General features: G+C 39.3%; 1 protein-coding gene across 1 annotated transcript in view; it reads right to left on the reverse strand.

Annotated features, from left to right (window-relative positions):
• Positions 1–490: 490 nt before the first annotated feature.
• Positions 491–14447, reverse strand: part of ODAD4 (outer dynein arm docking complex subunit 4) — a 29000-nt gene continuing 15043 nt past the window's right edge. Inside the window, exons 8-12 of the mRNA XM_087948098.1 lie at positions 7853–7939; positions 6684–6880; positions 6017–6117; positions 4582–4660; positions 491–950 (exon numbers count right to left, since the gene is read on the reverse strand). Of these exons, the coding sequence (XP_087804224.1) occupies positions 625–950; positions 4582–4660; positions 6017–6117; positions 6684–6880; positions 7853–7939 (790 nt within the window). The 3' untranslated portion in view covers positions 491–624. The remainder of the gene's footprint in view (positions 951–4581; positions 4661–6016; positions 6118–6683; positions 6881–7852; positions 7940–14447) is intronic.

Consider the following 14447-nt stretch of genomic DNA (forward strand, 5'->3'; position numbering starts at 1 on the left):
ATTATTGCTCTTTATCAGAATTAACTAAACTTTTTAAAGAGTCCTACATGGAAGTCAGTGGTGGGATTCAAAATTTTTTACTACTGGTTCGGTGGGCGTGGCTTGGTAGGCGTGGCATGGCTTGGTGGGCATGGCAGAGGAAGAATACTGTAAAATCTCCATTCCTTCCCCACTCCTGGGGAAAGGTTACTGCAAAATCCCAGTCTCTCCCCACCCCGCTAACCTGCTTTCCAGCTCCGTTCTCCTGTGGAGGGCAACAAAAAAAAGACCTAGCCAATCAGCTGGGACTCAGGAGGCGGAGAAGAGATGGGGGCAGGACCAGTCAGAAGTGGTATTCCAAACTACTCAAAATTTCCGCTACCGGTTCTCCGAACTACTCAAAATTTCTGCTACCGGTTCTCCAGAGCTGGTCAGAACCTGAGTATCACCTCTGATGGAAGTATATTTCCTGTATTCTTGCAACCTCTTTATAAAATTATACATTTAATAATTATTTTATTTGTGTTTTATTTAGTAGTCAGAACATCACAAGCGATAATGTAGAGAGAAAATATTGTGAGGCAAAATGGATTACTACAAGAAGACAGTTCCTAAATTACAAGCCAAAAACAATTTTCACCAATCTTATCCTACAGTTTCTTCACTCGGTTTTTCTGGGTCAGGTTCTAATTCTTTCTCAGGTTCTTCTCCAAGTTCTTCCCCAGGTTCTTCCTCAGGTTCTTCATGTTCTTCTCCTTTCTTCTCAGTTTCTCCTTGATCTGGTTCTCCCTCCATCTGTTGCATCTCCCTATTCTCAGGTGCAGGCACCTCTTCTGCTTCTTGGGATAATACCTCTCTCACATCTTCAGATTCAAGTTTTTCAGCTTCCTCCTTTTTTTCTGTATCATCTGCATCTCTCTTGAGCTCTTCCTCCTTCAACTCTTCTTCTTCCTCCTCTTCATCTTCTAACTCTGGGAAATAATAGAATTTCAATGTTTATATCCATCTCTACTCTCAGGTTTATGACTTCTCAACCATATTTCCATTTTACAGCTATGGGAAAGGCAAGATTACTAAGGAAAACCCCCCAAAAGTGAGGTCAATTGTAAAGGGAACATAAATGGATGGCTTTTGATTTCCTATTCAGAACTTTGAGGGCAGGTATATTATTCTTTTGTGCTTTCTCCTCAGCAGTGGGATCCTACCTGCTCCACTACCGGTTCGGTGATAGTGTGCACACACACACACACACCTAACACGTGCGCACCTAACGCAACCCACACAGCTTTCCACACACCAGCTGAGGCCGCAACGCCAATCAGCTGAGAGGATAAAGAAAAGTGCAGGGCCCAGTGGGAGGGCCAATTCTGCGCTTTTCTCTTATTTCTCCTTTGAGGCTTTTTTCCTCCTCTCAGCTGATCGTGGGAGGGTTTGTTTTACTACCGCTGAACCTGTAGGAATTTTTGATACCGGTTCATGCGAACTGGGCCAAACTGATAGCATACCACCCAGTGGTGGGATTCAGTTTTTTTTACTGCTAGTTCTGTGGGCGTGGCTTGGTGGACGTGGCAGGGGAAGGATAATGTAAAATCTCCAGTCAGAGGTGGTATTTGGCGGTTCTCCAGAACTACTCAAAATTTCCACTAGAACTGGTCAGAACCTGCTGAATACCACCTCTGATACCACCGTTTCCCCTACAATGCCTTTGCTATAATGCAATTGCTTTTTGACAGTGGGCATAGATTCCTGGCTTATGAGAAATAGAAAGACAGGAGGCCACACAACAATCCTCAGATATTAATTCTAGAAAAGTAATGAAGAGTTCTATACTGAATTAATGTGCACCAACACTGAAGTTTAAACTTGAAATCGAATATAAAAATTTGGTTAATCAAAAAGAGAAAAATGCAGTGCTACCTACCAACCAACAATAAGAGACTGGAGAAATACTACCACCCAGAGGGCAAGCTTTTCTCTGCAACTGCAATGCTTATCCATTCACTTTTAGTACAGAATCCAAAATCATTGCATTCCAACATTTAAGGTTTGCCCATGTTTTTTTGAGACATGATTATTATGTATTCAGTACATTTGTAGTGTTTATTTACAAATGCAGGCAATAGAGACTTATCAGAGATTTTGTACTTTTAATTAAAATTGTCTACTTGCACATTTTATCCTTTATTTTCTATTCAGCACAATAGGATTAATAATGTATTATTTCTTTTAATTAATTTGTTTTTGATCCCTGAACATTCTGAAATACTATTGACTGTTTCCTCTTTTTTCTATATCTGTTACAAAAGACAACTCAAAAAATAGTATTCTTGTTATGGCTAAATTGATTGCTATCACATTCTCATTGCTTTTTATTTTTCTAGCAGGCCACAGGCATCATAGTGTGCTACAAACAGTAATCTTGTGCAATCTTGTTTTAATAGTTTGTAGATTTAAAATTTGGAACGTGGCACTTTTTATTCAGTTTTGAAGTGATATTTCATATGTTGAATAGGGTGATCTATTCTTTAACACTGAGCTGATTCTTAATCTTAATCAGCTCAGAAAGCTATGCTATGGAAATGTGGCCACAATCTAATGATCCAAGCAAAACCAAAAGCAAAGTAGAGGAGAAAATGATAAGAACAGAAGATGCAAGTAATGTTACTGAAGACTCTTCAAAAAACTTCAGTTTTTAATAAAATGTAAGTGGGGGGTAGGGAGAAACTATTCCATAATTGCTATGGAGAAGCAGCATCTTCTAACATTGGTTCCCCAAAATTCCAAAACTGTGGGTCAACAAGGAGACCCTTTTTACAATATCTAAGAGGCTATACAAAATCCACTTAGGGAGAAAGTCCCATTGGCATTCAGTTATCAAGTCATACATAGCTTTGTAGATTAACACATACACTTCTATTTAACTTTAACCAGTGCAGAGCCCACGATATAGGTCAGTGATGGCTAATCTTTTTGGGCTCCCATGCCGAAAATTGTGCATGTGTGCATGCTCATGTGCCAGCACCTAGAAGGCAATGCATGAGCCCCTCCACGCCCCCTGTGCATGCGTGCCCCCATGCTACGCGGATCTCTGCACATGTGCACAAGACACCGCACATTTCTGTGCATGCATATGCATATCCCATACACCCCCGTGCATGCATGCCAGATACCCAACAATCAGCTGGCGGGCGGGTGGCACACATGCATGCCCAATGAGGCTCTTCCGGGTGACCTCTCACATGCCGGCAGAAGTGGCTCTGCATGCCACTTCCGGCACGTGTGCCATAGGTTCGCCATCACGGATATAGGTGGAAGTTGGTCCCAAATTAGGAGCCAATTAAGACACAAAGTGCCTTACCCCTGACTAATTGTATTTTCTGGATAGTTATTTAAACAGAGCTCCATGTAAAACACATTGCAGTAGTCTGTGAAAATGTTCTTTACTATCATTAGTCCTGCTTGTACCAGGTAAGAAAATAGTTGGTGTATAAGCTAAAGTTGGTTAAAAGTTTTCCCAACTAGAGGCCTCTACATGGTGTTCAAGCAGAAGCCATGAGTCTGGAAGAACTTCCCCAATCTACAAACCTACAGCTGAATAGGTAGTGCCTGTTCAACAGGGTTACCACTTGGCACCTAGGGAGAATTCCAATGTACAAATAGAAATTCCATTTTGTTTGGGTTAAATTTGAGCTGTTGCCTTCCATCTGGATTCTCACAGCCTCAGATATTAGAGTAAAACTTCAACAGCATTTTCTCCACAATTCATGGTAGCAATATATATATTAGTATTCTTAGCACATTAATGCCACCACATCCAAAATTGTTGGATGACCTCTTAGTGATTTCTTCAGATATTAAAAAGCCAGCAGTGAGGGGACAATATCAATCCTTATGGTACACTCACAGCTGAGGGACCATCAAGCTGACTTCTGTTAGCCTACCACAACACTAAAACCAGGAAGGAAGGAATGGAACCCTGGCAACACATTTGCCTGGAATATTCTGTAATCAACTTAGTACATAAAGCAATTATTAATGAGAAATACAGTAAAGGAACAATATATTTAATGATACATATAATAACAGCTGCGAGATTGGTGTATGCCCAAAACTGGAAGAATGAAGATACACCTACAGAAAGAGAAATAATAAGAAAACTATTAGTCTGTGCAGAGACGGACAGACTAACTTTAGAAATCAAAGAAAAGGGTGAGACACAGTATTATGAAGTCTGGAGTAAAATGTATCAATGGCTAGAGTCAAGGAAAAACAAAGCGTTGATGCTTTATAGGAATGAAAGTTTTGTAACCCAAAGAGAATGGAATATAATAGACAAATACGAGATGATAAAAATACAATAAAAGACGGTTGTAAATATGTATATAATTGTAGATAAATGTAGATAAATGTAAATAGAAATAATATGTAGCTAGCACTATACTAATAACATAAGGGAAAAAGGAAATTAACTGTTATGTGTATCTCTATACTATAGCTTGTATGTCCAAAATGATGGCCTAAAAGTCACACTGTGTTCAATTGTTTTTAATGTTTATTCAATAAAGTTTCTTTTTTAAAAAACAACTTGGTACATATACCAACCTTTCAATTCACGCATCCTCTCAAGTCTCTGTTCTTCTTTCAACTCTTTGATGAACCCTTTGTTGGCTTCATCTAGAGCCTGGTAAAAAATAGTCTGAATCAGTGATGGGATTCAAATTTTTTCTGTGGGCGTGGCTTAATGGGCATGGCAGGGGAAAGATACTGTAAAATCTCCAGTCAGAGGTGGTATTTGCCAGTTCCCCAAACTACTCAAAATTTCCGCTACTAGTTCTCCCAAACTGGTCAGAACCAGCTGAATACCACCTCTGGTCTGAATCTATATAAAACTTCAGAAAAATTTAAAGAGATATTCTCCTTGCGTATTTAGTTTCATTAGTGTGCAATTTACATATTGAAACAGTTCATAGATATGTGTACGTGTAAAATATGATTAACCAGGAAAAACAGAGGAACTGGAGTTCGAACCCTCTTGTTTCTTTAAGGACAGTGGCACAAGGAAACTCACATATGTAACTCAAACCTAGTTATCTGGAATCTTCCAGTCATCAGAGTGGAAAACTGGGGAAACAATTAAGTTGTTGGATCAGGTAAGTTGTGCAGCACATAATCAGAAATTGAAGGAAAATGTAGGAGCTCTTGACAAAAACAGGTCTTAGCCTTATTGACTTTTTAGAACAAAAGGTCTATTGAGTTCTCCAACAATAGCCAGCCAACAATTTCAAGAAAGCTACAAAAACCCATGAAAGCACTTCTTATCTATCTGTATATCCCAATATTTTGTTTAGTTTCTTGTGTAAAATACTATGTTTCCCTGAATACAAGTAGTCTTCAACTTATGACCACAATCGAGCCCAAAATTTATATTGCTAAGTGAGAAATTTGTTAAGTGAGTTTGCCACATTTTATGACTTTTCTTGCCATATTTGTTAAGTAAATCACTGGAGTTGTTAAGTTAGTAACCCAATTGCTAAGTAAATCTGGCTTTCCCATTGACTTTGCTTGACAGATGCTCACAAAAGGTGACCTCAGGGCATTGCAACCATCATAAATATGAATGAGTTGTCAGGCATCCAAATGTAAATCACACGGGAATGCTGCAACGGTCATAAGTGTGAAAAAATAGTCTTAAGTCACTTTTTTCAATGCCATTCTAATTTTGAAGGGTCACTAAATCAACTGTTATAATTCAAAGATTACCTATATAACTAATTCTCTATTAAAGCTAGTACTGCATTTCCTTCCATTTTTAGAATCAATAGCTTTTCCTCATGCCTCCTATGGTCTTCTAGATTTACTATCTTCCTGAACAGAGGCATCACATGTCATGTACTATTTTACTTTCTCAAACGCATAAGCTGGGCAACCATAAGCTGCACTTTGGGAAGTCCCAACTTATCAACTTATCATGAAAAGAAGTCACTGGTCCTAATCCTTCCTGCTATTTTTTTCCATCTTCCATTTGTATGTTACTTACAATGATGATTGCCTGCTGAGCTGCATCATTGTGGATACGTTTTGCCTTCTCTAGAGCCTTTTCAAAATATGTGACTGCAGACTGAAAATCCTCCAGTTTCACTGTGAGTAGATAAAGAGAAGCTTACACATGTAGTGTTCATGTGACACATTTCCAAAACTATTACTGAGTACGGTACAGGAAACAAGATACTACAGTTTTTACTGCCCAGGATTTAGTATTTGATTTTTAATATCAATGAAGTTTTTATTTTTTTTGTATAACAACACAGTTCATTAGTTCAAATCGTTTTGAATGCAGGAATTAAAAGCAATTGACTAGGTGTTTAGCTGTCTCCCTTCATCATTTTAAAGTTTAAGAGATCACTTATGTTTTCAAGACATAGAAGCAATCCTGCAGTTTTAAACAGCAATCTGAGTTGAGTTCATTTGCATTTTAATAGTGAGCATGTATATGATTGTCAATAACTTGGCTAATTGAAGTTGCTGAATTGAACATTTTCTCTACCGCAACAAGCTAAATATATCAGTAGAGATTATCTTATATAGCAAATAATGATAAGTGGATTTTCATTAGAAAAGAACAAGGAATTCTGCTATGTCAAAGAGGCCCAGTTCAGCCAATGAAGATAAACATTTGGGTTAAAGCTTATGCAAAGCAACTCTACCCTGTGCCTGTGCCACCAATACCCCGCCATTGAGCTGCCACTCAATGTCTCCTTCCTCCTCTGCGCACTGCAAGGATTTTTCACCATAGTCTCGAGCTTCAGCTGCTTTGTTGAGTTCTAGGTAGCATCTGCCAATTTCATGGAACAGCCAAGTTTTCTCCAAATTACTCTTCATAAGAGGAATCTTTTCCTCCCAGCTTTGCAAAAAAGAAAAAAAAGAAATGTAAAGATTTATATACAGGAAAAAAAATAGCCTTTAAAAATATTTTGCTAGACTCCTATAAAGCTTCTGCCAAGCCCAGTACAGTGATAGTATAGTCAGCACTCCTAGGATCAACCCTTGATTTCCATTTTTATACAATTGTTACAGATCTCTCAACTTTCCTAAGGGTGGATTCTGAGATTCTGAGATTCGAAATTGTGATTAAAATGGTGGGGCCGTATAGGTCTAAAGGAGAGATGATTGATATCTGTCACAGTTGAGAGTTGGCATCTAAGACTTCAGGAGACAAATATTAACCTTTGTCAGTGATGATTATTATACAAAAATTCTTATCCTCAACCCTACTGCTATTTACCATCATCCATGTATGGCAGGAGTCCCCAAACTTGGCAAATTTAAGACTTGTGGACTTCAACTCCCAGAATTCTCCAGCCAGCATAGCTGGAAGCTATGGGAGTTGAAGTCCCAGCATAGCTGGGAACATTCTGGGAGTTGAAGTCCACAAATCTTGAAGTTGCCAAGTTTGGAGACCTTCTGATGTATGGTAAGCCAGTTTTCAGAAAACAAGGACAATTTCAAGTTTCCATAATAATAAAATTTTCTTAATATAGTAGTTTCAGCCTTTAGCATTAAAATTTCTGCATCTTCTCATTCTTTGGGACATTCATTGGATTATGAGTGAGGGGGTCTCGGTTCCACCCAATGACATAACTCTGTATTGGCTAGGACCGATGGGACAGCATTTGGGAGTTACAGGTTCCCACTAGCCTGGATTCCCATCTTTTACCCCAGCACAAATAAGTTCTAACAGCTGTTAATATATCATTACTTTTCTTTAACTGACATTGCTCTCCTTGATCATTTATGATCAGGTGGAGTTAAAATAGGACAAAATAGTGAAGACTATTACTGCAGAAGGCAATATCACTGTTTGACTTCCACATACGTGTCAATGGCTTCCTGAAAGTTGCCCATACGGGCATATACCCGACCAATGTTGTCAAGGGCTCTGGAGATGGCATCAGTCATGTTGCTGCAAAAAAGACAAAAGCAAAAGTTCTGATACTGTTTCAAAAATACACCATCAGCCATTACCAATCCTGGATATTATCTCTATGTATTAATGTATAGTGCACTATGAATGTGTACAATACTTTAAAACATGAGTAGCAGTTTATGATTTATAGTGTGCTTGTGACCTTTGCTTCCATTTTGCAGCCTCAATTTACATCTCCAAAACTTAGCAGGGGAAACTTCTCAATGTTTCCTATTTTTAATGAACTGAAGAGAGTAGATATGTTACATGCCTGTGAGAATACCCCTTATCATCCTAGTGAACAATCACTTAAATATGAGCCAGCACTGTGCTGCAACTACCAAAAAAGCCAACACAGTTCTAGGCTGCATAAACAGAGGGATAGAATCAAGATCACGTGAAGTGTTAATACCACTTTATAATGCCTTGGTAAGGCCACATTTGGAATACTGCATCCAGTGTTGGTTGCCACGATGTAAAAAAGATGTTGAGACTCTAGAAAGTTCGAGAAGAGCAACGAAGATGATTAGGGGACTGGAGGCTAAAACATATGAAGAACGGTTGCAGGAACTGGGTATGTCTAGTCTAATGAAAAGAAGGACTAGGGGACTTCCAGTTGCGGCGCCACAGCAGTGTGGGGAGAGAAGATCAGTCTCCATTCTTTTGTCCCCAATCTGTGCATCTGGAGGCCCCCCCACCGAGGGGCACGCGAATCCTGGAGGAATTGGCAAAATTGTGAGGAAGCCCAAGGTGTGAGGGCGACTGTCTGCCACACCGCAAGGAATGTTTGCAAACTTCAGCGTGTGAGTGATCTGCCATATTAATGGCAGACTGAAGTCACGGCGATCACACCAAATGAGGACGGAATAATAGCAACAGCAACAGCATCGACATCGAAATAACTATTGAATGCGATCATGCAGAGGCAGAGAGTGATTGTCAAAGAGGAGATCTTAAAGACTGATCGGCAGAACTGTGAGTCTCGGAGAGGGGGCGGAAGTCCAATAGAAAAGCGGCAATCCGGTGTGGAAGAACATAGGACTTAAAGGCAAGACATTGGAGCAAGTGGGATTTGGCTACCTAAAAGTGTTTGAACGAGATTTGAGTACTGGATTGGTAGACTAAGCGATTGTGGAAACGGGACTTGCGGTGGAGGTTATAAGTGTGGAGAAGACCAGAAGAAAGAAGACACAGTAAGAGAGCTGGACTAAGAAAGGAGGCGACCATCTTAACTTTAAAGGACAGTAAAGACAGCTGATGCAATAGATTGTGACAAAACAAAATATATATGAACTGAAAAATCTGATCTAACTGCTACTGTAAAATGCTAAATGAATTGATGATTTAGATTAATTAATTGTTTATTATTTAAGTGTGGCATATATTACTGAGTTTGGATAAATAATTGGAAAAATAGAGGAAAGATTTAATTAATATTGGGAATTAGCCCTGAAAAGAAAGGAACTGCACAATTAATTTTTAGATGATTAATGAATTTTTAATTTGACTAGGGTATGAACTAAGGTGATTAATGAATTAAGTAAATGAATTAAGTAAAATTGATTAGTGGTTTAGATAAATTGATAGATATTGAGAAACTTTGTTGTGTTTGTATTTATATAAAAATAGGGTTATTAGTAAGTAGTAGATATTAGTAAGATAAAATAGTAACTTTGTTATAGATTTTGCCTTCTACCCGTTGTGTTGTTTTTTTTTTCTCTCTCTCTTTAATACTGTTATTCTTCTAACTTATCCTTTGATTTAATACTTTCTTAGCTTATTTTTTTCCGACTGCAGATTAGATACTAGCAGGCTTTTCTTGCTTATTATAGAATATAGTAAGTTAGTAATATATGATAAATTTTTAGAAACTATTAGTAATTTAAATTGGTAGTAACCTAAATTAGATATATAGAAGCACGGAACAGAAGAATTAAAGTAGATAGAAGCAAGCTGTGGATGGTAAAGTAGGAAGAAGTATATAATAAGATAAAGAGTATGACGAGTATTACAACAACTTTAAAAGGAAAGAAAACAATTTCAGGTTCATCAGTATCAATTGCATCCCCAGTGGGACAGAAAACAATTGAGGGGATGTTGGCTACAGACAAGCTGAGTAACACTGCCAATATGCAAACTATACAAGCAACTCTACTATCCATCCAAGAAACGATGCTTAAGAGAATATGTTGGCAAACCACATTGACTTGAAGATGGAAATGGGAGAGATGAAAATCAACATTCAGAAATTAGATAGGAAAATAGAAACGATGCAACAAACGATGGAAAAGAATGAACAAAAAATAAAAAACATAGAAGGCAGAGCAAACAGAAAAGAAAATGGAAGCTATGGACAGGAGAGTGATGGAAATGAATAGAGACCTGGAAGATTCAATAATCCATTTGGAGATGGAACGTGCAGCGTTTTATTTGAGGTTCCAAAATATGCAAGAAACAAAAGATGAAGACCTGGGAGCTATTATGGCGCAACTGATTGCAGAGGCACTGGAACGGGACCAACAAGAGATTACAAAGGAAATAGATGAGGTCTATAGGGTTCACACAAATGATGCAAGGTGGAATAAACTGCCAAGGGAGGTTCACATAAGATTCGTGAGAAAAAATGTAAGAGATATTATATATAAGATGATGAAAGATGAGTCTATGACCTACAAAGATAAAGAAATTGTGACCCTAAAGCAAATCCTGAGGTGAGTGAGACTTAAGACTATAAATTCTTAGCATTGTTCCTAAAAAAACAAAACATCTGGTTTAGATGGCTGGTGCCAGAAGGAATGCTTGTGACCTGGCAAAAGAGGAGAATAAGAATCGACACCACTGAGAAGGCGCAGGAACTATAGGAACAACTGGCAGGAGAGGAAGAAACAAGCAGTAAAGAATAATTGGAGAGCAGGAATCAACAAGAAGACCAACAACAGGAGGTGTTACCGTGTTTCTCACATAATAAGGCCGGGCCTTATTTTTTTTTGAGCCCCGAAAAAATGGCTAGGCCGTCTTTTCGGGGGGTGACTTAATTCCCCCCCTTGCATCCTCGCCAACAGCCGCTCCTAATGGGCGATCATGGCCAAGCACAGAGAGCTCCCTACTCCCACCTTTGCTGCAGACACCTTTGGCACCCGCCGCTGTTGCTTTCCCTTCTGCCCATTCCGCAGCCACGTTTGGAGCTGCCGCTTCCGTGTTTGGAGTGCCGCCGCCATTTGGAGCTCCAAACGCGGAAGTGGCAGCTCCAAACTTTCTGGCTCTTTAGCAAGGCATCGCAGTCTCCCTCTCATGCTCGCTCTGAAGTTCGCGCAGACCAAAATAAAAAGATCGCCCACCGTCATGTTTGGAGCTTCCGCATTTGGAGCTTCCGCCGCCGTTTGGAGCTCCAAACAGCGGCAGTGCTCCAAACACGAAGCCGGTTGCTAAAGAGCCAGAAAGCAGCAAGGGCGCCAGGTGGAAAGGACAGGGTCGCGATCACACGGAGATGCCCAAAGCGCGGAGCGCACATAACTAAAGGCGGCGCACGCAATTGGCTTGGGGACTACAAGGCAGCATCTGCGCCTCTTCCCGGGCGCGTCTCTAGGCTGCTTCCGGAGCTACTGGACGCTCTCCGTTGCCTACCGCCCTTCTTCCTTGGGCTCCCTGCTGTGGGGTACACCCACTTCCTCCTGCAAATTACGCCTCGCAACTCTTCTCTCCCTTTCCTCTCGCTCCAAAAAGATCGCCATCGTATCCCACCGATTCGGGCTTCCAGCCACGTTGTGATCCACTAGTGAGGTTGCCATCTCGGATGGAGGCATCGCAGTCTCCCTCTCTTGCTCGCTCTGAACTTCGCACGGACCAAAATAAAAAGATCGCCCGCCGTCATGTTTGGAGCTGCCACTTCCGCGCTTGGAGCTCCAAATGGCGGCGGCACTCCAAACATGGAAGCGCCAGCTCCAAACGTGGCGGCGTAATGGGCAGAAGGGAAAGCAACAGCGGCGGGTGCCAAAGGTGTCTGCAGCAAAGGTGGGAGTAGGGAGCTCTCTGTGCTTGGTCATGATCGCCCGTTAGGAGCGGCTGGTGGCGAGGAATTCCAGGCGCTCCTAACGGCAAGTCTCCCCGCCCTTCCCCCTTATTTTGCATATTTTAAAATAGGCCTAAATTTGGGGGGAGGGGATTAATTTGATTTTATGCCCAAAAAACATGTTGGGCCTTCCTATTGGTGGAGGCCGTATTGTTGGAGAAACACGGTAGAAGAGGAACAGGAGAGAAGCGATAAGGAAGAGAGAGAACATCCAAGAAGAGAAGGATTATGATCAAGACCACTGAGGGAAGCAAGAGTAAATAGAAGACTAAAACAGACTTACAACTAATATGATGGAATGCGTAAAATTGATGCAGGATAATAAAAGCAGAGGTAGTTTTGGGCTACCAGAATGGGAATTATATTATCAGACAATGATACTAAATTGGATTAAAGATTGGGTTAAATTAAGAGATAAAAGAATATTAACAATAGAAGGTCATGACCTCCAAGAAGGTTGGCATGTATATCTGTGGGGGGAAAAAGATAAAACACGTGCCTATTTCAATAGGCACTTAATAAGAGATTCATTATTACAAACCTAGAGGAAAATTAAGAACAAGCACTATATGAAAATACCACGTTGGTTGTCAAACATGGAGGCCATAATACACCCAAACAGATTAGATTTAGGGAAAATGGTAAATTATAATTATCTATTAGATGCACAAGGAAAACTAAAATCAAATCAAGAACTTAAAAAAACAAGGAATCACAATTGGTGGCCATATCTTCAAATTCAAAATAGATATAAAACAGACTCAGAAGAATTTGAATTTGATATGGGGCAAAATCAATTGGACAAAATTGTATTGGGATCAAAACAAAAATTTATATCCAAAGCATATTATATTGGAGAATACCCAAGGTTTTAAAATGGAAGAGGAAAAGATTAAGAACACTATGATAGTATGGGCATGACATTTTGGCTATAATATAAATTTAGAAGAATGGGAAAAACTATGGAACATAAACTATAAACTAACAACAGCCTCATCATATAAAGAAAATTTATATAAAATGTTTTATCAATGGCACTTAGCCCCGGCAAGATTAGCTAAGATATATCCAAATACCAGCCCAAAATGTTGGAAGTGCCAACAAGTTGATGGTATCTTTTATCACATGTAGTGGCTATGTCCTAAGGCCAGGGCTTATTGGAGTAAAATTAAAGATTGGATACAAGAAATGATCGGACAACGAATTGAATTTAAGCCAGAACTTTACTTATTGGGGATAATCCAAAATCAATATCCGAAAAAGATAAAATATATAATATTACGTATTCTTATTGCGGCCAGAATAGCCTATGAGCAAATGTGGAAAGGGTCCAAAATCCCAACAGAAGAATTAGTTTTACAAAAAATAGCAGATTGTGCAGAAATGGATATGCTCACACTTAAAATGAAGGAAAAAGAGGAATCTGATTACTACTCAGTATGGCATAGATGGTATGAATGGTTAGAAAACAGAGATAAAAATTGAAACAGAATGATTATATAGAATACTCAAAAAAATTATACATAGAAATGTAGGTATGTAGAATAAATAATGTTAGATATTACTAATCACTGGTGAGAGATATATATAATAGCTATTGATGATATGTATATATAATAATTGTTGATGATATGTACGAATAGATGATAGAAACATAAGACAACAACAGATGTGGATGTAAACGCAGTCAAAAATGTAATAATGATTTGTATTAATGGAAAATAATAAAAAGTATTATTAAAAAAGAAAAAAAAGAAGGACTAGGGGAGACATGATACCAGTGTTCCAATATCTCAGGGGCTGCCACAAAGAAGAGGGAGTCAAGCAGATGTGGTATTCAGCAGGTTCTGACCAGTTCTGGAGAACCGGTAGTGGAAATTATGAGTAGTTCGGAGAACTGGCAAATGCCACCTCTGACTGGAGATTTTACAGTATCCTTCCCCTGCCACACCCATCAAGCCATGCCCACAGAACCGGTAGTAAAAAAAATTGAATCTCACCACTGAAGTCAAGCTATTCTCCAAAGCACCTGAGGGCAGGACAAGAAGCAATGGGTGGAAACTAATCAAAAAGAGAAGCAACCTAGAACTAAGGAGAAATGTCCTGCCAGTTAGAACAATTAATCAGTGGAACAACTTGCCTCCGGAAGTTGTGAATTCAGTTTTTAAAGAAGAGATTGGAAAACCATTTGTCTGAAATGGTATAGGGTCTCCTGCTTGAGCAAGGGGTTGGACAAGGTCCCTTCCACTCCGTTGTCATATTATTATCATTATTATTTCATTAAACATGAAACTCAGTCAATGGAACATTTAAAAATGTATCACTAATATTGACTGGTACTCATGGTTGATACAGGTAGTTGCCAGCAACCTAGATATCAACCAAGTATCTTCTTAAAATTATTAAATTTTAAATAAAAGTATCATCATCATTATC

Source organism: Notechis scutatus, chromosome Z (genome assembly GCF_049901735.1).
Source record: "Notechis scutatus isolate UNSWTSFEM ecotype Mainland chromosome Z, rNotScu1.2, whole genome shotgun sequence".
Lineage (NCBI taxonomy): Eukaryota > Metazoa > Chordata > Lepidosauria > Squamata > Elapidae > Notechis > Notechis scutatus.